This window comes from Aethalodelphis obliquidens, unplaced genomic scaffold (genome assembly GCF_003676395.1).
Source record: "Aethalodelphis obliquidens isolate GAN/ISIS:26980383/991018 unplaced genomic scaffold, ASM367639v1 scaffold9, whole genome shotgun sequence".
NCBI lineage: Eukaryota > Metazoa > Chordata > Mammalia > Artiodactyla > Delphinidae > Aethalodelphis > Aethalodelphis obliquidens.
Window position 1 is genome coordinate 24472135 of NW_020837953.1, and position 26027 is coordinate 24498161.

General features: G+C 50.0%; 2 protein-coding genes across 3 annotated transcripts in view; one reads left to right on the forward strand and one right to left on the reverse strand.

Annotated features, from left to right (window-relative positions):
* The window catches only part of PSMB2 (proteasome 20S subunit beta 2), a 36702-nt gene extending 35255 nt beyond the window's left edge, over positions 1-1447 (forward strand). Inside the window, exon 6 of the mRNA XM_027109130.1 lies at positions 1213-1447. Within this exon, the coding sequence (XP_026964931.1) occupies positions 1213-1320 (108 nt within the window). The 3' untranslated portion in view covers positions 1321-1447. The remainder of the gene's footprint in view (positions 1-1212) is intronic.
* Positions 1448-6791: 5344 nt separating this feature from the next.
* On the reverse strand, positions 6792-24515 carry TFAP2E (transcription factor AP-2 epsilon). 2 transcript variants are annotated; one of them, XM_027109143.1, is made up of 7 exons: positions 24234-24515; positions 23427-23909; positions 22786-22837; positions 11925-12147; positions 10440-10558; positions 9756-9897; positions 6792-7969 (listed from the first exon to the last, which is right to left on the reverse strand). In XM_027109143.1, the coding sequence occupies exons 1-7, from the start codon at positions 24258-24260 to the stop codon at positions 7687-7689; spliced, it is 1329 nt and encodes a 442-aa protein (XP_026964944.1). In that variant the 5' UTR covers positions 24261-24515; the 3' UTR covers positions 6792-7686. The 2 variants fall into 2 exon arrangements, with proteins under 2 accessions (XP_026964944.1, XP_026964945.1); XM_027109144.1 differs by lacking the exon at positions 11925-12147 and having other exon boundaries at positions 10440-10589.
* Positions 24516-26027: the final 1512 nt, after the last annotated feature.

Consider the following 26027-nt stretch of genomic DNA (forward strand, 5'->3'; position numbering starts at 1 on the left):
AGTGTCAGTTTGCCTCTTACACAAGCCTGTCATTTTCAGTCCATAGTGCCCCTTTTTCCTCTTGTTTGTAAATCCCCTTTCCAAAGCAGAAGCTGAGAATAAACTCATGTGCTTTTCTTATTAACCATTCAGCCACGAGGCCGTATTAGTCCAGCAGCCCCAAGTGTTGCAAGGGGCTGCCAGGAAGAAGCCACTGGAATATCGAATGCTTTGAGACTTTATTCCTCAAGGATCCTAAATATGATTATTTTATAAACCCACATTTCCTTATTGTCACCTTTTCTTGATCTTGGAGCTGGTTTCTGGACACAGGAGTCATCAGCCAGAGAGGACTGTAGAAATGGAAATGGTTGTTGCTGTCCAGTCCTCATCTGTAAAGGCGATGGGAAACATCAAGAGAGAGAGGGCTTAGGCCTGGAGAGGTGTACATGTCCAGGATATGCCCCTAAGGGAGCACATGGAGCTTTGTGCCTTCTATCTAGAGATTAAGTGAGGTGTCCAGGAAGAGTCGCCCACAGAAGCAAAGATTTCCTCCAGCTGTGTTTCTCAATAATCTCCAGCCAGGTTAACGGGGGCCGTCTGGTTTTATGCACATAGACCACAGCTCCTTTGGAATAGCCTCTCAAGCAGAGAGTCTCATGAAAGCCCAGAGGTGTTTCTTTAATGACAGGTTAGCTTGTATTGGAGGAGACAGAAATAGGAGTTGTTCCAAGAGTAGTTCTGAGGCCATCCTTCCCACCACCCCCCCAGCTATACACACAAACACATACACATCTGGTCCTTATAATGTGGGCGGGTGACTGGAGCAAACTGTTGGGACCTAGGAGTACATGGCTTTGGTCCAAAGCTTATTCCTAGGGCAGTCGCTCCTTGGTTGGCTTGTTACCTTGAGACACTTTAAAAGAGAAGTCTGTGTTTACCAGGCTAATTAGTGGCAAATTGTGAGGAATAGAGCATTAGATTGTCTCATTCTTCATCAGCTGACTGACCAGAGTCAAGCCCTCAGCTCTTGCTCACTACCTTCCAGTCAGCCTCCACCTGCAGTTTCGGCTTTCCTCAGTGTCCTAGTACCAACTGCCTCCAATAGGATACCAGCGGCACAAAAGCAGAGATTATTATCTGCTTATATGCCCAGTGCCTAGAACAGAGCCTGGACCACAGTTAGTTCTCAATAAAAACTTGTTGACTGATTTCCTTCATGTTTCTCTGCAGCTCCAGAAACGCTTCATTCTGAATCTGCCAGCCTTCAGCGTTCGAATCATTGACAAGAATGGCATCCACGACCTGGACAACATTTCCTTCCCTAAACAGGGCTCCTAACGTCATGCCCTCCCTCCCACTTGCCAGGGAACTTTTTTTGATGGGCTCCTTTATTTTTTTCTACTCTTTTGACGTGTGCTCTCCATAGATGGTTATTTCAGAATAAAGCTGACTATGGATAAATTGAGTGCTCTGGGTTGAGTCTCAGTTTACCTAACATCACCTCAGGAAGGAAGTGGAGGGAGGATTACCTGCATTGGACTTTTTGCCAGGACTGTCTTTCCTCCTGCCCCTTTCCCTTCATTAATGCTCTGATTGCCCTTTAGCAGCTGACAGCTTGCTTGCTAATGTTTCATTCCCTCTAAAGCAGTGGTTCTTTATTGCCCCTAAGCTTAAACATTTTTAACTTAATTAATTTGAATAAGTAATACATGTACCTATAGATTGACATATATACACTAATATGTATAAAATAAGTAACTAATAAAAACCAGGTGTGGATAGCACAGAGAACTCTACTTCACTTTGCTGTACAGTAGAAACTAACACAACATTGTAAAACAACTATACCCCAATTAAAAAAAAAAAAAGAAAGAAACATAAATAAAAAGTAAAACTGTAAAACGTCTAGAAGAACCCTCCCCCCCCCAAAAAAAATTGTTATTGGGCCATTAAAAAAAAAAATGTAAACAGTACAAAAACACACAGTAAAAATGTTTCTCCCATCCCTATAATTTAATCACCTTCTTCCCTTCCCAGAGGAAACTTCAGCTACTAATTTCTTATCTAACCTTTAAGAGATACGCTGTTCTTGTATAAAATATGTGCATGCCCACGTCCCTTTTAAAAAATATTTTTAAATGTTCTGCATGTTGCTTTTTTTCATTTAACACTGTGTTGGAGATTGTTTTTATATCAGTACCTAAATAACGACCTTATTGTTGTTGACAGTTGGATAATATTCCATGAAATTGGTGTACTCTAGGTGGTTAACCAGGTATCTGTTTTACTTCCTAACCTAGCTTTTTGGAAATGAGTAATGTAGATGTTTTTCGATTGGTGCCACTAAAACAGTGGTTCTTAACCAGATGTATGTATGAGTCACCTGGGGAGTTTTCTTTTTTAGTCTACATGATTAGGCTGCATTCACTCCCGGATTCTAACAAACAGGTTTGGGGCCTAAACTAGGAATATTTTTTTAAAGCTTCTAATCTTAGGTGATGATAGAGAACCACCAGATTGAAGCTTTTTTGGAGCAGTGGTCCTCAAACTTTAGCATGCATCCCAGCTTCCTTACAAACACAGCTTGCTGGGTCCTACTCCTGTAGTTTAGGGTGTGGCCTGAGACTTTACATTTCTAATATTTCCAATTGATGCTGATGCTGCTGGTCTGGGAACCATACTGTGAGCACCATTTGGTCTTAAACTAAGGTAAGCCCTACTTTATTCCATTCTGTGCTACTCGTAATACCACATACAATAGGTTTTGGGTTTATCTGAGGCGAAATATACCATCTCTCTTAAGATACTCCGTATAGATCAGCACATTTGTATTAACAGTATTGGATTAATATCAAATTGAATGTCGTACACTTTTTAATACACCAATGGTAAATGCTAATCATTTACCAATGGCAAGCTAATCATTGACTAAATGGGCAAAAGAGATGATTCACATGACCACAGCTGGTTCATCGTCAAACACCACCATCAGTATGCATAGGTGTGGGCTTTGGGCTAGATTCCTGAATCTCTTTCCAAGGCATCTATTTTAAAACTCCACAGGTGATTCTTAGGCTTGCCCCAGTTGAGTGCCACTACTAAGGCATGAGCAGTCCTGCTTCATGGTTTTCCCATCTGTAGAATGGTTAAAATTGTATGAGGATTCCATGTGCAAATATAAAGCATTTGGAACAGGGCCTGGTATGGGGTAAGTGCTCAATAAGTACATAATTATTGATCAACTTGTTATTCTGCATCCAAGCCTCACGAGGAATGAAATTGTTCTCTGCCTTTGAATATAAGTGTCCCCAGGGCAGTCTCATAGCAAGCCCACCAGCCCACCCTGACTTCCAGTCTGTTTTCTCCAATCCAGATCTCTTTTCTGAGCTCAAGATACACTTAATTCTAGGTATCTCACCCTCTAGTCATAGGGACATCAAACTCAGCATGTCTAAATCTAAGCCTTAACATCAGCCCCCAGCTCCCAAGTGCCCAAGCCAGAAACCTAGGCATCATTTATCTTTGATAAGCTTATTTTGGAATAAATTTGGTTTTGCAGAAAAGTTGCAAAGATAACACAGAGTTTCCTTATACCCCTTACCTAGTTTCCCCTGATGTTAACATGTTAACATTTGTAAAAACTAAGAAGACAACATTGGTTGGCACATTAGTATTGATATTAACTAAACTCCAGCCTTTATTCAGATTTCACTGATTTTTCCACTAACGTCCTTTTTCTGTTCTAGGATATGATCCAGGATACCATATTGCATTTAGCTGGGCATCATTTTTGATGCCTTCTTTATCTCCAACCTTCACATAGTCACCAAGTTCTGGCAGTTTTACTTTCTAAATCTTTTTTTATTATTATTAATTTTTGTTGGAGTATGCTTGCTTTACCTTCCTAAATCTTTTAATGAAAATCTCCATCTCCATTATCTCAATTCCCCGATCAGGGATTGAACCCAGGCCATGGCAGTGAAAGCCTGGAATCCTAACCACTAAGCCACCAGGGAACTCCCTTGGATTTCTTTTTTCCCCATTTATTTATTTATTTATGGCTGCATTGGGTCTTTGTTGCTGCGTGCAGGCTTTCTCTAGTTGTGTCAAGCAGGGGCTACTCTTCATTGCGGTGTGCGGGCCTGTCATTGTGGTGGCTTTTCTTGTTGTGGAGCACGGGCTCTAGGCACACAGGCTCAGTAGTTGTGGCTTGCGGGCTCTAGAGTGCAGACTCAGTAGTTGTGGCGCACGGGCTTAGTTGCTCCGTGGCATGTGGGATCTTCCCAGATAAGGGCTCGAACCTGTGTCCCCTGCATTGGCAGGCGGACTCTCAACCACTGCGCCACCAGGGAAGCTCTCTACCTTTAATCTCCTCCCTCTCCAGTTTTTTCTCTGTACTCGAAAAATTGGATCATCCATTCCTCTCCTCACTTAAAACTTTTCTGATGGTTTTCCATTGCTTATAGAATAAAGCCTACCTTTTTGGTTTGACATGCTAAACATTTCATAATCCTTTACCAACCCAGGTCCCCAATTTCCTTTCCCTCTTCTGTACCTCATAAAGCCATGACCCAACTGAATTGATATGGCCTCAGCATACATTTTTTACTTCACGCCTATATATATATATATACCTACTGTAAGAAGGGTAAGCATTGCTTCCTGGAACTTTTCTTACAGGTATGTATATATGTATGACTGAGTCGTGATGTAGTGCACTCTGATATTTTCTAATCTGTTTTCTTCTACCAGATTTTGGTTTTTTTTAATGCCAGCTATGTCCTAAATCAATTTCAAGTTTGAAAAACACTGGGAATGCACTGATGCTTTAACACTTCTGGCCAAACACTGCTCAGAATGGTCTCCCGATTGGTTCCCATCTGCTTTCAGGTGATTAATACACTGAAAACAATTTATTCCTTCCCAGGCTTGAGGTGAGAGGGGATAGGTTGGAGAAGAGAGCACCTGTTTTGCCTCAGGGTAGGGAAGCTTAGCTCTGACTAGTGAAGAGGTTATGGAGGCTGACAAGGAACCCTTAAGAGATGGAAGAGGGTGCTGAAATAGTCTAAGTGCCATATGTCTTACCTCATTTAATCCCTTCAACTTCCCATAGTGTAAAATAATTTTAGTAGTAGAATGTCTCTTGCAGGCCCAGGGCTTTCGTTAAAGCAGAACATACTTTCAGCCTTTACTCCAATCCTCCTTTCATATGTGTGGGCTGAGGCAGGGAAACTTCTTGGGAGAAGAAATCACATCTTTGGACCTTTCCCCTGGGAGATGACGCCCAGACCTTTCATTTCTGCAAAACACCTGACCATCTGTCTCTGGCAGCACACCTACAAAGAACTGGGGGAAGAGAATTCCAGGCAAAGAGAACGGTAAGTGCAGTGGCCCTGAGGCATAAAAGTGGTAATTTGAGGAACAGAAAGGAAACCAGTGTGGCTAGAGCAAAGTGAGTGATGAAGAGAATAGTTTAAGATATGGTTGAGGAAGTAGGCAAAGTTTGGATTGTTGCAGGGCTTTAGTATGAAGGTGTACCAGTGAAAACAGGAGGGACCAGTCGGAAGACTATTGTAATAGTCTCGAGGACTAGGGTGGTAGCACAGGAGATAGAAAGAAAAGGATGTGGACTTTCTAACGGATTGGGTGTAGGAAAAGAATCAAATATGACTCCCTAATTTCTGGCTTGAGCAACTGGGTCAGGAAGGTGGCGAGGTCAAGATTTGAGTACTTGAGTCAAGTACTCCTTTTCTTTTTTTTTTTTTTTTTTTTGCTGTACGCGGGCCTCTCACTGTTGTGGCCTCTCCTGTTGCAGAACACAGGCTCCAGACGCACAGGCTCAGCGGCCATGGCTCACGGGCCCAGCCGCTCCGCAGCATGTGGGATCTTCCCGGACCGGGGCACGAACCCGTGTCCCCTGCATCGGCAGGCGGACTCTCAACCACTGCGCCACCAGGGACGCCCAAGTACTCCATTTTGGACATAAATAGAAGAGAGAATTTCAGAGAAGAGCAAGTGGTCAGCCATGTCAAATGCTGCTAAGTCCAGAAAAAGGGCCTTTGGGTTTGACATGTGGCCATTGAAGACCTTGCTGAGTGGATTTCCATAGGCTGGTAGGGATAGAAGACAGATTAAAGTGGTTGAGGAGTGAATTGGGGGTGGGTGAGGAAATGGAGGTAGGGGTGTAGCAATCTTTTAAAAACTCTCCAACTGCAAAAGAAGTAAATGGAGAAAGGATTTATGTTTTGTAAGGTAAGAGATCATAGAATATGTGTCCTTTGGGGAACGATTTAGTATAGATGATTCAGTAGAGAGGGAGAGAATAAAGGTGCAGGAAAGAAAAGTGGCCTCAAGAATGAAATCCTCAAGGAGACAGAAGAGCTGGATTTGAATGAGCCAGATAGACACACGTAATCATCATCAGCATTCATATTGACACACATACAGACCCACCACCAACGGTCATGTTAACACATCACATAGACCTAATAGCTGGACTGACACATTCACACACACGGCCCAGTAAGTCACAATAATACACATACAGCCCCCCCAGGATTCACTACACACACACACACACACACACACACACACACACACACACACACACACACACACACACACACACAGCAGCCACACTGACAAGCCAGATAGACCCACCATCTGTACCCCCTCACCCAGAGATGCCCACAGCCCCTTCCGAGGTTTCCCCCTTATAGTCCCCCTCCCACTCCACCCCCACCCCCAATTCCCAGGCCCTGCCTCTCCCCCGTGACCTTGGGCTGAAGAAGGACAGGGAGAGCTTCATATCCAATGAAAAGGTTTTATTAAGAGAATGAGAAAGCAATCTGAGAGTTGGGGAGGTACATTGACTGCAGGGTCAAGAGAAACAACAGCAAATACAAAATCCCAGCAACAACCTTGGGGTCCCTGACATCTTTGTTCCCTCCCGGCCCACCAACAGCCCTTTGCGAGCAAAAACACCCTCTCCATCCTGGTCCAGCTGGACATCTTGGTGCATAAGCAGAAGACATTGAAACGAGTCCTCAACTCATTGGGATAAATAAGTCGCACTGAACATTTTAAAACTTTAAATTACAACATAAATAAATAGGACACAGCAACAGGACTGAAGTGCAGCCTGGATTCAAGTTATCCAATTTGTGTTTATCTTCTCTGTTCCTTGAGGGCCCCTCCTGCCCACTTCTTTCCAAGAGTGGCAGGGGTCCAAAGAGCCCACTGGGGCCTCCTGCCAGCACCCCTTTTCTGGGGGTAGGAGATTCTGGGATGAAGGGCACCAACTCCTCAGTAGCACCTGGTTTGTTAATTCCTCTCCTGCTGTTAGTAAAAACAGCAAGGCCTTGGCCTCTAGGAGCACCCATCACCCTAATGGGCACCCTAATGGGCAGCGCTGGCCCCAAAAACCAGGCTTTTCCATGCAATTTCCTGTCCAAGCCTTTCTCAGCAGTCAAGGGTCAGAAAATTGCACACGCGAGGCAGACGCCTGGGCCCTTATCTACAAACCACCACAGAGGCCACCTCCCCTTACTCAAGCCCAGACCCCTAACTCATGGGTTTCTGGAGGAATGTTCTCTTCCTGGCCTGACTCCAACCCCACCTTTTAATCCTGTCAGGCCCACCCCCAGGAGCAAAGACCTCATTTCAGACCTTGGGAGCCCCTTAGGGATGGGGTGGGGGAAGCAGTTACTTCCGAAGTTTGGCATCCTTCTCCGAAGCCTTGGTGTCACCATGCCCACTGCCTGCACTGCTTAGAAACATCTTGTCCAGCCCCTTGAGTGACTCCAGCAAGTAGTTCTGGAAGGCAGTGAGGGCAGCACAGATGGCAGGCCCGCCGAAGCCGTGGGTGATGAGGCTAAAGTGTGTCAGGCAGCTCTGCACTCCGGGCTCCAGGATGAGTGCTGGGCGGGTGTTCCCCAGCGGTGAACGGTCCTGCGCCATCAAGTCTGCAAACTCCTTGCAGATCTGCCTGGTGGGGAAAGGAGGGTCAGAGGTTAGAGGACAAAGGTCTGAGTCCAGGGAAGGACCCACCACATACTGGGTACTTTATATACATTATATATATGATTGCTGACCCAGCAGTCTACAAATGATGATCATACCCGTGTTACAGAAAAGTAAACTAAGGTTCAGAGAAGTTAACTGATTTGCCCAATATCACACACCTAATAAATAGCACATGCCAATACCCTACGATTTCCTTTTCTGTGGATGTCCTGCCCACGTTCCAAGTCCAGCTCAACTCCTACCTTATCCGGGAAACTTTCCTTGATTCCCTCTCCTACTGCCACCTCCACCCAAAACAGCCAATGCTTCAAGAGGTTTGTCTATGAAATTATTGGGGAACAATCCAGAATCTGCCTTAAATAACCGAAATAATAGCTAGCAGTGAACATGAATCGAGGCCTGGATGCTGTGCCGAGCACACTGTACGTATCATCTCACTTAATCCTCACAACAAATCTATAATGTTATTATCATTCCCATCACATGGAAGAGGAAACTGGGTGGTTTCAGACAGGTTAGATGACCTGCCCAAGTGACTAGGCTGGGATTTGAATCCATCTCCAGTATGTGGCTGGATATATGGCTCAGGCAGGAGAATCACTTTGTGTCTCACCTTTGCGTCACCAAGGAACCTGGTCAGCATCTTAGACATGACTGGGACCCAGAAAGTGCTTGATGAGTTAGCTGATTAATGAGTGAGGTGATCCCTGCCCTAGATATGTTTCTCCAGCTCCAATATGAGCAGCCTCAAAGGCCCCATGAGTCATGGCAGTCCCATGAGTCTGTGATTCCAATTCTGCCTAGGGGACTTGAGGAAACCTTGAAGGCGGGAGGATGGAGTTGTGATTTGAAGGACTGTTAGGTGGGGGGACTGGATGGTGTTCTAAGCAGAAGAGCAAGCCCAAGGACAGGAGGGCAGGAGAGAGCAAGTGGGTTAGTTGGAGCGGGTGGAGTTTGTGCAGACCAGATTATGGGGGCCCTCAAAGGAGTCTGGACTTGACAGAATGGTGGTTTTCAAACCCGCCCCCGTGTCTGTCTCTTCTTGCAATGGGACCCTTTCTAAAAACTAAATCTTAATGGAACACCAGTTCATTAAACAGGCCCTGCGGCATCCCTACAGAACCTAGTTTGAAAATCAACTGCAGTAGCAGTGGGAGCCATTGAAGGCTCTTGGGTAGGGATCAGTGCATGTGCAGGGAGGCTGGGGGAACAGAGGGGCGCTGGGGTGAACATCCAGGAGTGAGATTGGGAGACCAGAGTTGAGGTGGCATGCGAGTGGTGGTGAGGGAGGCATCAGTGAGACTTGCAGAGGGGTCAGGTGTGAAGTAAGAACAAAGGGGGGTCAACCCAGGGGTCTGGGTGGGTGTTGGTGCCCTGATGGAGGTCACTGGAGCAGAGGGGCTGATTGGCAAGGCTCAGGCAGGGGGAGCAAGGCCAGAGAACCTCAGACCCATGACGGGACTGGGGCTGGTGGTGCCCATACATGGACTTACGTCAGCCTGTCTGTGACACTGTGTTTGCTGATGTGTAGAACCCAGCTATGTTCACATGTATCCATGTGTGCCCTGTCACGTGCACAGCATGGAACCTAGGTGTGCCTGTGTGCAGTGCTGCATGTACCATGTGTACATCACATGTACACGAGTGGTATCCATTGTGCCCATGCTTGGTGTCTGTGTCTGTGCACTGCACCAACATGTGCCTGTACACGGCACCCATGACAGCCGGTGCGTGGCGCTCTCGCTCACTTGGCGGCCAGCAGCATGCTCTTGCGGCTGTGCAGCTCCCCCGGGTCAGCATGCTGGCGGCACAGGTACTCGGCAGCCGCCTTGGCTGGGAACTCGGTCTCACAGACGTAGCCAAAGTCTCGGGCCAGGTGTACAGCCTCTCCTAGGAGGGAGGGGAGGCAGAGAGATGAGCCGTCACTACAGCCAGGTGTACCTTTGAGCCTGGAGCGTGGCCTTGACACTCCAACCCCTGACCGGGGCCATCCTGCTTCTCTATATATATCTTTTCTCGATTCCCCTCTCAGCTCTAGATGCAACCCCGCTGCCCTCCCTTGGGGCTACCTCAGATGGGCTCTGAGCTAAGGGGTGGGAGCTGAGCCCTTGAGTCCCAGAGCCTGAACTCAAGATGATCGAGCTGAGAGTCACCAACCTCCAAGGAAGGGACTCTGACCCCCTCATCTCTTTACCACATCCAAACACTGGCCACTCTTCCCCCCATACACACACACACACACATGCTCTCTACTGCACCAGCACGTGCACATGTGTGCTTGCATATACACTTAAAGACTGTACACATATATCACACACACCCCTTACTTATACATGGTGCACAGAGAACACACACATGACTAACACACCCTCCTGCATTAGAGACAGCCACACACACTCACGCTGGATGACACAGGTCCCCTCAGGCCTCACCCTCTACTAGTGAAGTCAGCAGCGTCACATTGGCGGCCTTGCGACGACCAGCTGGCAAATTGAGCCCAATCTTCTCCAGCCGTTCCCGCAGGCACCGGCCCCCATTCTTGGACTTGGCCCTTGCCATGCACACAGAAAGACAGACACACACTATGAAGACAAGATGAAGCATGTATGCTAAGTGACCCAACAGGGCCTTGCTGCCTCCACCAACCCTGCTGAGGCTTGGGTCTGGTCCTGGGGACACTCTGGAGTCTCTATTTACCTGATCCCAATCTCCTAATCTCACTGGTTTTGCAGCCAAGATGGGAATGGGGGGCCTAGCACGCAGCTCCAGGAACCCCTCACTTCTCCCTAATCCTCTCAATAACAGGGACAGCCCAAGGTGGAGCAGGATGGACCAGCATCTTAGGGTCCTTTTTCCCACCTGAGCACACCAACACAGCTACCCAGGGACACACAGACCCTGAAACACACAGGGAAACACAGACACATGGGGAGACACTGTTACACACACAGCTGCCCAGGGGCACATAGACACATACACAGATGAACGCACACTGAGGGCCAAGAATAGAGACACATACACCAATAGAGACAGACACACAGACTCAAATACCCAGGGACACAGTCAGAGACACATGTTCACACCAAGTCAGGATCCCAGGGACATTTGTACAGACATTCACAGACTCATACAAGCCGCTCTGGGATGCTCAAAGAGACCAGGAATAAGGAGATACTCCCGCACCTGCACAGACGAAGCCCCACACAAAGGTACAGACAGGTAAACACACACATGTCTAGCTCCACGTGCGCATGCAGTCACACACACAACATACACACACAGAGTAGAACACTGTAACCAACACATCTCACTAAAGGTAACACAGGAAACTCACACTCACGGAAACATATACTCCTGGCCACTCCTACACCACATATACACACACATGCACACGTGCACACACACAAACACTATCCTCAAACATATCAAAGCTCATAGCCCTGAAGCAGAAATACCCAGGCACAAGGACACACACAGAGAGACAGACACAACTATGAAGACAAACCATGCACCCCATGCTCCCCACCCCAAAACACACGCACCAGAGAGGCCTATACTGACACAGGTAATGGGCCTTAGGTCCTCGGGACCCTTTTCCTGAGGGATGGGGTGGAGATGGCCCTCTCCCTTCCCCAGACCCAGCCTTGTCCGTCGTGCCCAATGTGGGTGAGTCCTCCATCCACTCTCTGTACCCAGGCTCCTCTCTACCCGCGACCCCCAAGCCCACAGACCCATGGGAGCTGCTGAGGACCTAGGCCTGCCCAGAGAGCATGCACAATCCCCCAGGGAGACTGAGGTGGAGATGACCCTGTGGCCTGGGGTGGGGCCGGCCCCTCTCCGATCCCCTGAGAAAGTCTGAAACGACCACACATTTTAGCTTTGACACTGTGCAGGAAGTTGTGGGCTGGCCTTCCTACCTGCGAAGGACACCACCCAGGAGAGAGGCATTGAGGCACTCGGGAGGTGAGAGTCGCCGCTGGACCTCCCCCACTGTCACCTTGTACTTGGATGTCGAGCTGAGCAGAGAGAGCCGGCCTGGCACGGAGCAGAAGACCTCACTGGGATTCGTGATGCCGCCAACCAAGCTGTCTTTGGCCAATGAGAGGGCCGAAAGGCTGCTGGCTTTGGAGGGGATGGGGACTGTGAAGCAGAAGTAAGAGCAAGGGAGAGAGAGACAACACTGAGCCAGGGACCACCGGACACGGGCACTAGCCAGCTGTGGCAAGAGCGCATTGCTGAAGCACCAGCCTGTGTGCTGGGCCCCGTTCTAGCATGCTGTGTACACACAGCTGCATCTGTATGTCCCAGCACCTTTTGGAAGGAGGTCCTACTATGCCTGCTCTACAAGGGAAGAGACTGAAGCACAATGAGGTTAACGTGACTCACTCTAGCTCACTCAGCTAATGGGTGGTAGACATTAAACCCTAAGTTCTCTGGCTCTTGAACCCCTGTTCTTTCACTGAGTCAGGCTGGTTCCCTGTTAAAACTCAAACAGCTTCAGCAGTCTTGGAGTTTTGCCATGTGTAATCAGAGAGGGAGTTGGAAATAAGGAAATGGAATATGAGCTGGAGGCAGGATTCCTGGGTCACTGTGGCAGAGCCCAGCCAGATCTGCACAATCACAAGCAATCCTTGATTACCCCCGCTCATTTGTGATCCCCACGTCTCACCCACAACCCCAGATCAGTGAAAGGCCTGGGGGCCTTGGGCTCCCACATCCCAGGGACAGGGAGGTTATGGCCCCATTAGGCCTCCAGCCCTGGCCCCTTTCCTGCCAAGTCTCTCTGGGATGCTCAAGGAGACCAAGAATGAAGAGACACACTCTATCACCCCCTCCCCCAAATGCTTTCTAATTATCTACTAATATCTATGAAGGACAGGGAAGGAAATCGGAGAAGTTTATTTTTTAACACCCATTTGGACACTCTTGGCTCTAAAAGAAAGTTCTTCCTGCAGTCTAACCTCCATTCTCCTGCTAAGCCTCAGGGGGAAGGGAGAATGACTGAGGCACTTGCTTCCCCTTGGGCTTCTCTTCTTCCAAGGAAGTGAGAGCCTTGGTAGAAAAGGCAGGCCTTGTGTGTTTGGGGAGGGGGATCAAGTGGGGAGCCTGAGGCCAACAGTCACTGAGCACTCACCATACAGATAACCTCACTGAATCCTCAGAACAACCCACCAGGGGGCTATGTTATTATTCCCCTTTTACAGATGAGGAGACTGAAGCCCAGAGGGGTGAAGTAATGTGCCTGAGATCACACAGCTCGTAGACTTAGTACCAGTAGCAAGCCCTGGACTATGGTATCAAAGGCAGCACTTGGCCCTCCAGTCATTTGGCAAATATTTGCTGAGCACCTGTGTGCCAGGAACCGTGCTAGGCCTTGGGAAGGCAGAGGTAAGCAAGGCTGGCCCAGTCCCTGGCCTGGCAGAGCCCCTCCAGCTTTTCCCTCTCTGGATGCACATTCAAACCCTCCATCCCATCGCCCAGCTAGAAACCTCAGTGAGGCCCTCCACGCTGCCCTCTCCCACCACGTCCCATCCATCACCACGTACTAGGGCTTTCTTTTCTCCACGTGCCCTGGATGCAGCCGCTTCTCCAGGTGTACAGGGACGCTCACTCATTTCCCACCTGAATTTCTGCCCAGCCCCTGCTCCAGAGGGATCTTTCTGAAACACCCATCACTCCCCAGCCTAGAACCCGTCAGTGCCTGAGAATTAAATTCCAGCTCCATAGCCGAGCAGAATGATGCTGCCTATCCTCCAGTGAGTGCCAACTATATACCAAGTGCTTCACATTAACAGCTCTGTGGAGATGCTATTTTCTGTCCCCATTTCAAGATGAAGAAACTAAAAGTTCAAAGAAGTTAAGATAGTACAGCAATAAGGAGCAGACATGGGTCTTGACCTCTGACAATGGACTTTAAAGTTCACATTCTTAACTGTCATAATGTCCTCCTTCACCCTCCTTTGTGGTCCGGCCCTGCCTACCCCTTTTGCCTGGTCCTCCATCTGCCCTTTAGGCTCTCGACCCACACTGACCAATACAAATATACTGTAAGCCACATATATAAATTTATATTTTCTGGTAGCTCTATTTTTAAAAAGTAAGAAACATGTTAATACCAATTTTAATATATTTTACTTACCCCGTATATAAAAATATTATCGGGACTTCCCTGGTGGCACAGTGGTTAAGAATACACCTGCCCATGCAGGGGACACGGGTTCGAGCCCTGGTCCAGGAAGATCCCACATGCCGTGGAGCAACTAAGCCATAACTACTAAGCCTGTGCTCTAGAGCCTGCGAGGCACAACTACTGAAGGCCGTGCACCTAGAGCCCATGCTCCACAACAAGAGAAGCCACCGCAGTGAGAAGCCCGCGCACTGCAACGAAGAGTAGCCCCCGCTCACTGCAACTAGGGAAAGCCCGCGTGCAGCAACAAAGACCCAACACAGCCAAAAAAAATAATAATAAAAATTAATTTTTTTTTAAATAAATAAAAATATTATCACTGAAACATACAATCGATATTTTAAAAATTATTAATGAGCTATTTTTTTGTAATTTATTTTATTTTTGGCTGTGTTGGGTCTTCATTGCTGCTCGTGGGCTTTTCTCTGGTTGTGGCGAGCGGGGGCTACTCTTCGTTGCTGTGTGCGAGCTTCTCATTGCGGTGGCTTCTCTTGTTGTGGAGCACGGGATCTAGGTGCGCGGGCTTCAGAAGTTGTGGCTCGTGGGCTCTAGAGCACAGGCTCAGTAGTAGTGGTGCACGGGCTTAGTTTCTCCGCAGCATGTGGGATCTTCCTGGACCAGGGCTTGAACCCATGCCCCATGCATTGGCAGGCGGATTCTCAACCACTGCGCCACCAGGGAATCCCTTAATGAGCTATTTTACATTCTTTTCTTGTACTTGGTCTTCAAAATTCAACACGTATTTTACAGTTATAGCCCATCCTAATTCAGACTAGCCACATTTCAAGTGCTCAATAGCCACACGTGGCCCGTGGCTCCCACAGTGGACAGCACAGTTCTAGACTTCAAAGTGGGGAGCACAGGAGTTAACATAAGTAAGTGAGATGTGGGAGACCTGCTACTTGGCCGAGTGTTACCATGCAGGATACACCAACATTGCCGGAACTCTTGGTTTGTTTTGTTTTTGTTTTTGCTGGTGAGACAAGGATTTGAGATTTCTAGGTGAAATCTCTGGATTACTTTATTATTATTATTTTTTGACCGCGCTGTGCAGCTTGTGGGATCTTAGTTCCCCGACCAGGGATTGAACCCATGCGCCCTGCAATGGAAGCATCCTAACCACTGGACCGCCAGGGAAGTCCCTGGATTTTTAAACATTGGCAACTGATTCAAAAATTAAAAAACCCAGGACAGGTCACATGAAACATGTGAAGCACCACGTGGGATGCGGGACGACTAGCTCACCAGCGTGTGGGGTCTTTAAGCCCCGCAGAACTGCTTGCTGTCTGTCTCAGGCGCCCTTCTCCATTTTACTAAGCGGGGCCTCCTCCTTCTCAAGCCTCAGTCCGGGCACCACCCCCAATGCAAAGCTTCCTAAGCCCTCACCCCCTGCCTTTTCACCCTCTGTCGCTGTCCTTACCACACTGAACCTCATGTCTGCTTCCTCCTCTGTCTTCCCCACCAACTGGGAGTGCCTGAGAGCAGAGTCTTGGCACAAGGGGGTGTCAGTGAATGTAGAATAAATGAGGGAAGCAAGGGCCCTTGAAACCTGGAATGGGAGAAAGTGTGAAGACTCACAGCCAATATATGCACGGGGTGGGGGTGCATATATATATGCACGGGGTGGGGGAGGGTCGGAAAGGGAACCTCATTCCTTTTTTAGCAATTGATGGTAAAACTGCCCTTCCGCCCTGGGTCGTCCCTATTCAGGCACCAGGGAAGGGCCAACAGGTCATGGATGGGGCTGAGTGGGAGAAGTGAAGAGGTGGGGGGAGGTGGAAAGAGTAGCAGCACACGCCCTACCCCAGGCAAGTTCCCTGTCCCCAGAGCCGGGCCAAAACAAGGGTGAGGCAGGGGAGGCGCTTGTCGTGGGTGCAAGATTTAAGGAGGCAGCAAAAAACTCAGCAATCAAGGCAAACAGTATTTTAATGCAATATTTTTAAAAGTAAAAATTAATGTAAAAATGCACGGTGACAAAATATCAAAAATTTAAATAGAAGCAGGCTCTGATCCTGCTCTTACACGACCCTGCCTCACTCCCCTCATCCTAATCCCAGCCTCCGCCTCAGAGTGAGGAGCAAGGATGTCCTGACCCAACAGACACACTAACACTGGACACACAATAGCAGCCATGCCACCCCCCACCCCAGCGTCTCCCAGGCCTCTGCACGGGCTCCCTCATCACCTGTGTCCCTCTGCCTCGAGGGGACTTTCTGGGGTGATGGAACCATTCTCTAACATATTTCATATCTTGACTATATGTTTACATTTGTCAAAATTCATAGAAATGCACATCTAAAAAGGGTGAACTGTACTATACGTAAATTATACCTCATGCTCGACTTAAAAAACTAAAACTATGAATTAACAAATTAACAAGAAGGGCAAAGTGACTGTCCTCTCTCCCATGACTCCTAGCCAGAGGGAATGGTCAGAGGAACAGAAAATTCTTCTCTCCCCCAGCAGCCTCCTCTATCCAGCTTTTATTAAAATCTGGGGACCCCTGAGGCCAGGCACTGTGAGAGAGGAGAGAGACCAAAGCTGGGTGAAGCTGTTTGCGCATGTACAAACAGGGACATATGTGAGCACACGTGTCACACAAACATCTATACATAAAAACTACATGCCCTGCCATAGAGCACTGAGGGTGAGACTGTGCATATGCACACTTACTCAACAACAAATACCGAGCCCCAGCTATATACACATGGGCTCTGCCCGACTGTTGCAAGAATGTGGCAACGTGCATAAGGATATCTGCAAGTGCTTTTGCTCCTGCTGATATATTTAAACATAGAGTATATGCCAGATTTATGCAAACACAGGTGCGGCTAATGTAGCGCATGACAGGTGGACACGTGTTTGTGTATACGAATTACAGACTTTGTTGCTTTCCCCACTTGTCTGTACCCTTTTCCTCAGCTTCTTCCTTCAAAAATGACAGAGGTTTGGAGGCCAGGGTTAGGGAAGCAGGTAGCCTGGGACAGGAGCAGTCACAAAGGTGGGAATTAACTAGCACGGATTGCAAAGCAGGGACCAGTGTGTCTCCCACACCACAGTGTCCTAAAGCTGAAGTGGTCTACCCATGGTGTCCCCCTGGTCATGAACGCAGAAGCCATTCACATGTACACACTCCTACAGACATAGGAATGTCCTACAGACAGAGCTCCTAGTTAGCCAATCTATCAGACAAGACTCTCACACACACACAAGTCTACACACTCTGTCCACAGGTGGTAGATATGGTCTGACCACTGATTCTGGGGAGTGTGCAATAGACTCTGTTGGAAAGTTGGTTAAAATTGCAAGTCTTTCTAGAAGAAAATATAGGAGAAAAATCTTCATGACCTTGGGTTAGGCAAAGAGTTCCTAATATAACACCAAAAGCATGATCCATAAAAGAAAATAATGATAAACTGGATTTCATCAAAATCAAAAACTTTTTTTTTTTTTTTTCAAAATCAAAAACTTTTGCACCTGAAAAGACACTATTAAGAAAATGAAAAGACAAGCCATAGACTTGAAGAAAATATTTGCAAATCCTATATCTTATCAGGGATGTGTATCCAGAATACATAAAGAATTCTTATAATCCAATAGTAAGATATACAACCCAATTAGAAAATGTTCAAACTATGTGAGTAGATATACAACCCAATTAGAAAGTGTTCAAAATATGTGAGTAGATATACAACCCAATTAGAAAGTGTTCAAAATATGTGAGTAGACATTTCACTTAAAATGATATATGAATGGCTAGTAAGCACGTGGAAAAGTGCTCAGCATCATTGGTCATTAGGAAAATGCAAATTAAAAGGATACTGAGGTACCATCAGGAAGGCTATAATCAAAAGGAGACATATGTGCAAGTGCAGATGACAATGTGGAGAAACTGGAACTCTCACACTTTCTTGGTGGGAATGTAAAACAGTACAGCCACTTTAGAAAACAGCTTGGGAGTTTCTTTAAAAAATTAAAGACAAACTTAGCATAAAATCCAGACATTCCACTCCTAGGAGTTCAAGAGCGGTGAAAACGTATGTCCACACAAAGACATGCGTGTAAATGATCATAGCAGCATTATTTATCCTAGCCAAAAAGTGGAAACAACCCCAGTGTCCATCAACTGCTGAATGAATAAACAAAATGTGTTACATCCACACGATGGAGTACTACTAACCAATAAAAAAGGAATGACCTACTGATACAGCCTACAACACAGATGAACCTCAAACACATTATAAGTACAAGAAGCTAGATGCAAAAGTCAGCATACTTATATGTTCCATTTATATAACATGTCCAGTATGTGCAAACGTATAGACAGAAAGCAGATCAGGGGTTGCCTAAGGCCTGGAGTGGGAATTAATTACAACTGGGAATGGAGGAACTTTGGGGGGTGTTGGAAATGTCTTAAAACAGACTGTGGTAATGGTTACACAACTCCATACATTTACTAAAAATCATCGAACTGTACTTTTCCAATGGGTGAATTTCAGGTATGTACATTTTACTTCAATCAATCAGTTAAAGAAATGAAGTTCCAGGGCCATAATTCCAGGGATTCTCATTCAGCAGATGTGAAATGGTGCCCAGGAAATCTGCATTTTTTAACAAGCACCCCTGGGGATTTGATGCATGTGGTTCCTTAGACCACACTTAAGGTACCACTTAAGGTCCAAAGCCTGGGGGGAAGGGGCAGCAGGAGGAAGGCAGACAGGAGGGGTCGTGACCCTCCTCCCAGCCCACTTGAGTCCCCTCATCTCCCCAGTGGGACCTGCTGGTTAAGTTTCCTTCTCACCAACTGCTAGAGGATTTCTTTTATTTTTTTAATTGAGGTATAGTTGATGTACAATATTATATAAGTTGCAAGTGTACAACATAATGATTGACAATTTTTAAAGATATATTCCACTTATAGTTATTATAAAATAACGGCTATGTTCCCTGTGTTGTACAACATATCCTTGTACCTTATTTACTTTATACATAGTAAGTTTGTACCTCTTAATCCCCTACTCCTACCTTCCCCCTCCCCTCTTCCCTCTCCCCTAGAGGGTTTCTTTTAAATATAACTGCTACCGTTCACTGCCCTGCTCTATGCTGCCCTCAGGTACAGTCCCCAGTCTATCTGCATGGGCACCAGTTTTTTTGTCTCATTCTGGGGCCAATGGTAGCCTGGGAGGCAAGTGAGGCAGGGTTGTAGAAGTGCAGGGTCAGATTCCATCTTTACGTAAATTTTGATATTTCGTTTATTGTGGATATTTTTTGCATTAAAAAATTTTAAACATATTGCACTAAGATGTATCATTTACCTTGATTACTGAGCTTTTAGGCGCCCTCCTAAATCTTGCCTCAAGTGAGTTCCTCACTTACCTCACCCCAGTCCTGGCCCTGCTTGTAGATTCACTTGGAAGCCCAGAAGCTCCCCATCTCCCTTTTCTTTCCCCAGATCCAGGGAGAGCAGAGAACTTACATCATCCCCTGCCCTGAGACTGGACAACAGAACCCAGCAGAGAGGGATTCCCCACCCCCAATTAGGCAACTACCCACTCTCCTCGGAGGAAAGGAGGATTATCTCAATTCTCATCCCCAAACCACTCCCCTCCAGCTGTGACTGTATAGCCTGAAACCCACGGAGATTTTTAACCTTTTTAAACCTGTCTGGCTTTCCAAAGAGAGGGCATAGGCACGTGCTGTTCCTAGTGGAGCGGAAGTAGCTCGGCCCTTTGTACACCCCCTCTCCAAATGCACTCAGACTTCCAAACCCTTCATTCAACAAATCTGAACACCTACTGAGCCCCCTGCTGCCTCTCCCTCAGGAAGTCTCCCAAGTTCAGGCACTCACTGCTCCTCTTCTGAGCTCCCACTACAAGGCATACAGACCCTGTTCACTGCCTTTCTTGGCTGGGAAATATTCCTGTCCATGTCTCTCTCTCAGGCCAGTCCCGCCTGCTTTCCGTGCCCCTAGGACAAGTCACGAAACTGAAAGTGACAAATGTGGGCAGAAAATTGAGGGCTCCCCACTTCCCTTCGGGTCAGCCTCAGCCCCATCTGCCATCCTTGCCCCGGCAGCCCTGGCTACAACGGGCTGCCGACCTGGAAGTGTGTGGTGGGGCGGGGACTTCGCCTCCCCTCCCCTGCCTGGAGTAGTGAAGATTTTACAACCTCCCTGGACGCACTGTCGAAGTCGAGACCCGAGGCCTCCCTGCGGTAGCAAGGCTGCTTCTGGTGTAGGGCTGGGGCCGCCTCCCTTTCACAGCCTAGGACTCCAACCGCCCGTGACACAGCTGCCCCTCCCGCCAGGGCCGGGAGGAGCTGGAGGAATGAATCCTTTGCTTCAGCTAGCCAAGAACGACCTTCTATAATTCCAGGGTCCGGGTCTGAGTGGGATGGTCCTCCACCGCCCCTGGCAGGTGCCGGAGGACTTCAGGACTCGACCGGGGCTCCCGATGCCTTCAGAAGGCCTGAGGGCGAAGAAGGACGCTAATGAATTGCGCCCAAGTGGCTAGCGGCGTGGCCGGAGTTCCGCAGTGACTGCGGAGGGCCCGAACGAAAATTACCCGCCGCGTGGGGCGTGGAGGCTCCAGGGAGCAGGGCTCCAACCGGGCCACCTGCTTAGCCACAGCTGGGTCGCCCGCCCACGCACCCCGCCCCGAGGTCCGGACCTCGCAGATCGGCTCTGCCGCAATGACCCTCTCTCCTCCTCAAAGGCTCGCCAGGCCAGCCGAAGGACAAGCTCGCGACTCAGGAACCAGCCTATTCCTTCCGTTGGGAGCCCCGGCTCTCATCCCTCCCCCTTTGCTGCATTGCTCCGGGCTGTGACTCGACGTCCGGGTTGGGGCCCCCAGGACGCAGTCCCCAGCTCAGGTCGCCGGGCTCCACTGGGCCACCGACGGGCTGACACTGGTGTCCGGCCGGTGTGCACGCCCGCGTCGGCGACATCCCGAACAGCACCAGCGCCCACATCCATCCCCCACCCGCCGGAGCCCGTGTGCAGCACTCGGGACAGTCCCGGCTGCACTCACTGTGTTCTTTGGGGATCCCGGCGCACCCCTAGGACCCGGGATTTATGAAAGCTGATGTCCTTTGAGAGAAACTAACTCGAGGCAATTTTGGTTCCTTCTTGGTAGTCAGTCTTTTGTCCTGGCTCTGGCCAGGGGATTGGGGTTTAAGGTACTCAGAGCCCCACCTGATCCTTCTACCCTTCCCCAGGGCAGAAATCCCCAAGCTCCTTCCCAAAATGCAAGGTCCTGGCCTCCCTGAGGGAGTCAGTGAGCCCGAGCCCCCGTAGCCTGTGGAGCCCGGGCAGGAGTCAGAACTGGGGACCAAGACCATGGTTGAATCTCTGGGTGGACAGCACAGCGGCAGGCTCTTGCCGCTGCAGACCGAGCTCTCCCTTCTGTCGGTTTCCAAATAATCCACTAAAGCAAGGCAGTGGCCGCCAGCAAAGAGCTGGCTCTGAGTGTACACCTGCCCGGACTGCAGGCAGCCTCCCCAAACCCCCAGCTCCAGGTAACAGCCCCAATACCCGGAGCTCCCTTCTCCCAAGTTCTGGGAGGCCTGTCTCCTCATCTTCCCCACAGGTACACCAGGTGGTCCAGCTAACTCCCAGCCCCAGGTAACTCAGCCTCAACTTTTGAAATCCAGCTCCCCCCACCCCACCTCCCCGGGACTCAAGGAGGGCAAACAGAGCCCAGGCTTGAATTCACTCGTTTGAAAAACAACTTGAGCCAATCCCGGCTCAAACGCTTGCCCCGGGTACAGCGGGCTTGTCTGTGCCTCCATATTCCTCTCTGCACCTGCCCCAAATTTATCCCTGGGCCTCTCTGAATCTCTGTCTTTCTCACCTTTCCCTGTCACAGTCAGAACTCACAGGCCCGAAAATCCACTGGAGGGCAAACCCCTGGCTTTTCCAAGGGCAGAGAGACACAAACATCCTGAAAATACACAGGGAGCAACCCTACATGCTTAAAGATCTTCAGTGCCAAAGAACAAATTCTGGGATACAACAGGGACCCTGACCCCCAAACACGTGGAAATTACACCAACATAACAGACACACGTCACACACTCACAGCAAGAGACACCAAGAAATACTGGGAAAGCAACATAGAGACATGTACAGGATCCCAAACTCACATAGACACCAACGCCCAAGCCCTGACCCTCCTGCACACAGCCCGACACAATAGTCACACACCAGCTCCCCTATTCCTAAACTGCTGAAAGAGGCTCCCAAATGGAGAAAAAATTCCCTAGGGAAACCTCAAGGTCCCCAAGGCCCTGCTAGGAAGGGAGGGGCAGAAAGCACCAGACAGGCTAGGAAATGGTAAGGCTTGGTAAAGTGGAAATCATTTAACGACATCCATGGGAATAGCACTCCCATTAACACCTCTTAGGAAACAGAGAAGTGGTTTAACTCGTTTTGCAAATTAACTCCAGATCCAAAAGAGTGCCCTTGCCTTGGTAAAGAGTGAGCTTGGCGACGCACAGGAGGGACGCGCCACAGGGGAAGAAACTGGGTCTGTGTGTCGGGGCCTGCACCATTTCGCCCGGGTCTGCCCTGGCAGATGCACGCCATTCCTTACCTTTCTTGATCACGGACTGGTCCAGGAGGCTCATTCCCGGCTCGTCCATGGCCTGCAAATAGGACAGGGTGGTGGTAAGGGCGCTTGTAGATCTAGTCTCCTTTCGCTTCCCAAGCCCCTGCTGTCCCCGGTCCCTGTCCTGTCTGCCTCATCCAACGCGCACCACCCGTCGCCTGCGGCCGGCGACGGGCGGGACCAGGATTCACCGGCGCTCCACCATTTGCAGCTGAGTTGGAGCCCTGGGTGCCTCGCCATGCCGTGCAAAAAGGGCATTTTGGAACCTTAGACAGGCAACTCCTCCGCTTCGCTTCGCTCCAGGTACAGGCTGCTCCAGTAGACCGCGACTGGGCATAGGTTCCCTACGTTGCCCAGCGGAGAGGGACAAAGGTGGTTCGGCCTCTGCCCATTTACTCGGCGAAGGGTCGCCGCCATCCAGGCACCTGCTCACGGACTCAGCGTCAGGCCGCCCGAAAGGCCAGGCAGCGTCTAACTCAGGACGTGGGACGCATCCTGGGAGTCACGAGCAAGAAGTGGCAGGCTGGGAGAAAAGTCGGGTTCCTGCATTGGTCACTCTTTGCCTCCAGCCAGGTCCTAAGTCACCGCAGCGGATGCTGGCCCATCCCGGACCCTTCGGGCCTCACCTGCAGGTCCTCCAGGCCCGGCGGCACCGCCAGCCCGGGAAGGCCGAGGGGCGCGTCGGCCAGGCTGTGCGCGCCGTCTGCCAGGCCGTGCAGGAGTCGCGGCACAGCGGCGGTGTAGTCGCGGCGCGGGTCGAGGCCCAGGGCGCGGGCGGGAGGCGCCAGCAGGCCGGGCGGCTCGTCGTGGGCGCGGGCGGCGGCGCGGGGCGCGGTCCAGGCAGCCTGCGGAGGCTGAGGCTGTGCCAGGGGCGCCAGGCCACCGTACGGGTCTCCGGCCAGGTGGGGAAAGGCGGCGGCGGCGTCGGACGCCTGGCCGTAGGGCAGTGGCGGCTGCGGGTAGGGCGGCGGGAAGTAGGGCGGCTGGAAGTCAGCGGCGGCGGCGGCGGTCGGCGTGTGGCAGAGCTGCGGCGCCGGCCCGTAGGCCGCTTGGGGCAGCGACGACAGGCGGGCCCCGCTAGCCGCTGCGCCCAGCCCGTCGGGGCGCTCCTGGGGAAGAAAAGGGGCGCGTTAGGCGACCCATTGGCAGCTGAAAGGACCCGGCCCGAAAGGACCCTCCTCAGCTCCCGAGGGGCCAGCTGCCGTCCTGCCCGCTTCCCAAGGCCCGAGGTCTATCTCTGAATGACCCGTGGGCGCGGGAGCCTTGGGCTGGGGACAGCGGTCTCCGGCGCGCACAGTTCTCAGCGGGCGGAGTCGCTGTGGCCCCCTCCCTCCGAAATTTCGTTGGAGGAGGAGGTTCGGAAGGTCCAGCATTCAGATTCCCGGATCCCCGGCCCGGTACGCCCCGGTGTCCCCGGGCCCGAGACTACTCACCATGGCGGAGTAAGTGTGCACCAGCATGGGGCGGGCAGCGCGGGGCGCGAGGCGTGGCGGCGGTGGAGCCCTCGCCCGACGGCGAGCTCTGCGGGAAGAGGTGCTGGGAGCCTGCACGGCCCGCGGGGGGTCACTTTGCGGTGGCGGGGTGCAACCTAGCCCGGAGCCCAATAGGCATCGGGTTCTCAGCAGTGGGCGCCCCCGGGCGGGTCCATGGGGGCGGGATGTAGGCCGGACGGGCGCTGATCGCACTTGGAAAAGTCGGTCAACGGGCGCCCAGCGCCCGCCCTTCTTCCTCTGAACGCAGCTTGCTCCATGCACTCCAGTTATAGTGGCGGGGGCGCGCCGGGCCTCCGGGGGCGCGCATTAAAGAGATACGCTAGGGCCGCTTTCTCCCAGCTCCCCAGCGACAGCCCAAGAGGAGGTGTAGCTTTGGCGCAACCCCCTGGGAAGGATAGAGGGTTGTGATTCCAACCCGCGCTTGTCTGATCGCTTTCTAGGCTCGAAGCTCCCAGTCACCTTGAAACAGAGAAGGATTCGAGGCTGGGACATAAGGGCCCTAGTTTGCTATCGGTTCTATTGCACCTTTGCCTTTGAGCAAAGCACTACTCCTCCTCGGCCTCAGCTCCCCTGTCTGTAAAATGGGTATCAGTCCTTTCTCTAACCGCCTCACCGGATTATGGATGAGGTGGGCAGTCTTGAAGGTGGAAGAAGTTTGTGAGCTGCAGACTCAAGCCTGCTGGCTCATGTGCACACATTTGTTAGTACCTGTGTGTGTGTGTGTGTGTGTGTGAGTTGGGGGCCATCACAGCCTCTCTGCACGTTTCTGGATCAAAGCCCCTCTGAGGGTGCTTACTTCACTCAGGCTTCTCCCAGCTGGTAACTCCCAGTGCCAAGCCAGGGTCTGAGGAAGTTGGAGACACAAACTGGCCCGACAGAGAGAGTTGCCTGACACTGGGGTTGGGCATCATGAGTTCCGCCTGAGAAGGGCTCAAGATATTTCTGAAGCCATGAGGGCCTGGGCTGACTGAGTGTGGGCTCCCAGAGGATGTTGAGTGAAGCTGTGTGTAACTGACATCATGTGGACCGTGTGCTCTCATCACACTAACATGCACAGGCTGTGTGTTTGTGTGTTACCATGGCAGGCACTGGCTGGCTCTCAAGCATGTTCCACTTCCTGCAGTCACTCTATCTTTCTTTCCTTCAAAACCCAACCCTCCCTTCCTAAGGAACAGGGACAAGGATTAAAGAAAGGGAAATGAGAGGAATGCTAAGGGGAATGGGAATTAAGAAAGCAGATGGAAGGTGCTAAAAGAAAGTAATAAAAATAAAAATGAAAAAAGGGAAGATGCTCAGACCAGGGCAGAGTAGAAATAATCACAGCAAACATTACAGAGTGTGCCAGACTCTATGCTAAGTATTCGATGAGTGTTATTTAACTCTCGCAACAGCTCTGTGAGATAGAAACCCTCATCACCCCCATTCTCAGTTGAGACAAGTGAGGCACAGAGAGGTGACATGACTTTCCCAAGATCAAGGTGCTAGTTAAGTGGCAGAGCTGGTGTCGTCTGCTTCTAGCCTCTTTCTGGGTTCAGAATTACTATTCTATATTGCCTTAGACTCAGGTGCCTAGAATTTAGTCCTGACTCCGATGGACTGTGTGATTCTGGGCAAGAACTTTTTCCCCTCTGACCTCAGTTTCTGCAACTTCAACAACAAGCAACAATAAAAAAGTATGGGAGGGGGACTTCCCTGGCGGTCCAGTGGTTAAGACTGTGTGCTTCCAATGCAAGG

Excerpts from the sequence above, each read along its gene's own strand:
- TFAP2E (XM_027109143.1), bottom strand. The coding sequence starts at position 24,260 with ATGCTGGTGCACACTTACTCCGCCATG. Across the intron at positions 22,838-23,426 it reads CGGGCCTGGAGGACCTGCAG|GCCATGGACGAGCCGGGAAT; the intron begins GTGAGGCCCGAA and ends TCCTATTTGCAG. Across the intron at positions 7,970-9,755 it reads AGCATGCTGCTGGCCGCCAA|GCAGATCTGCAAGGAGTTTG; the intron begins GTGAGCGAGAGC and ends TTTCCCCACCAG.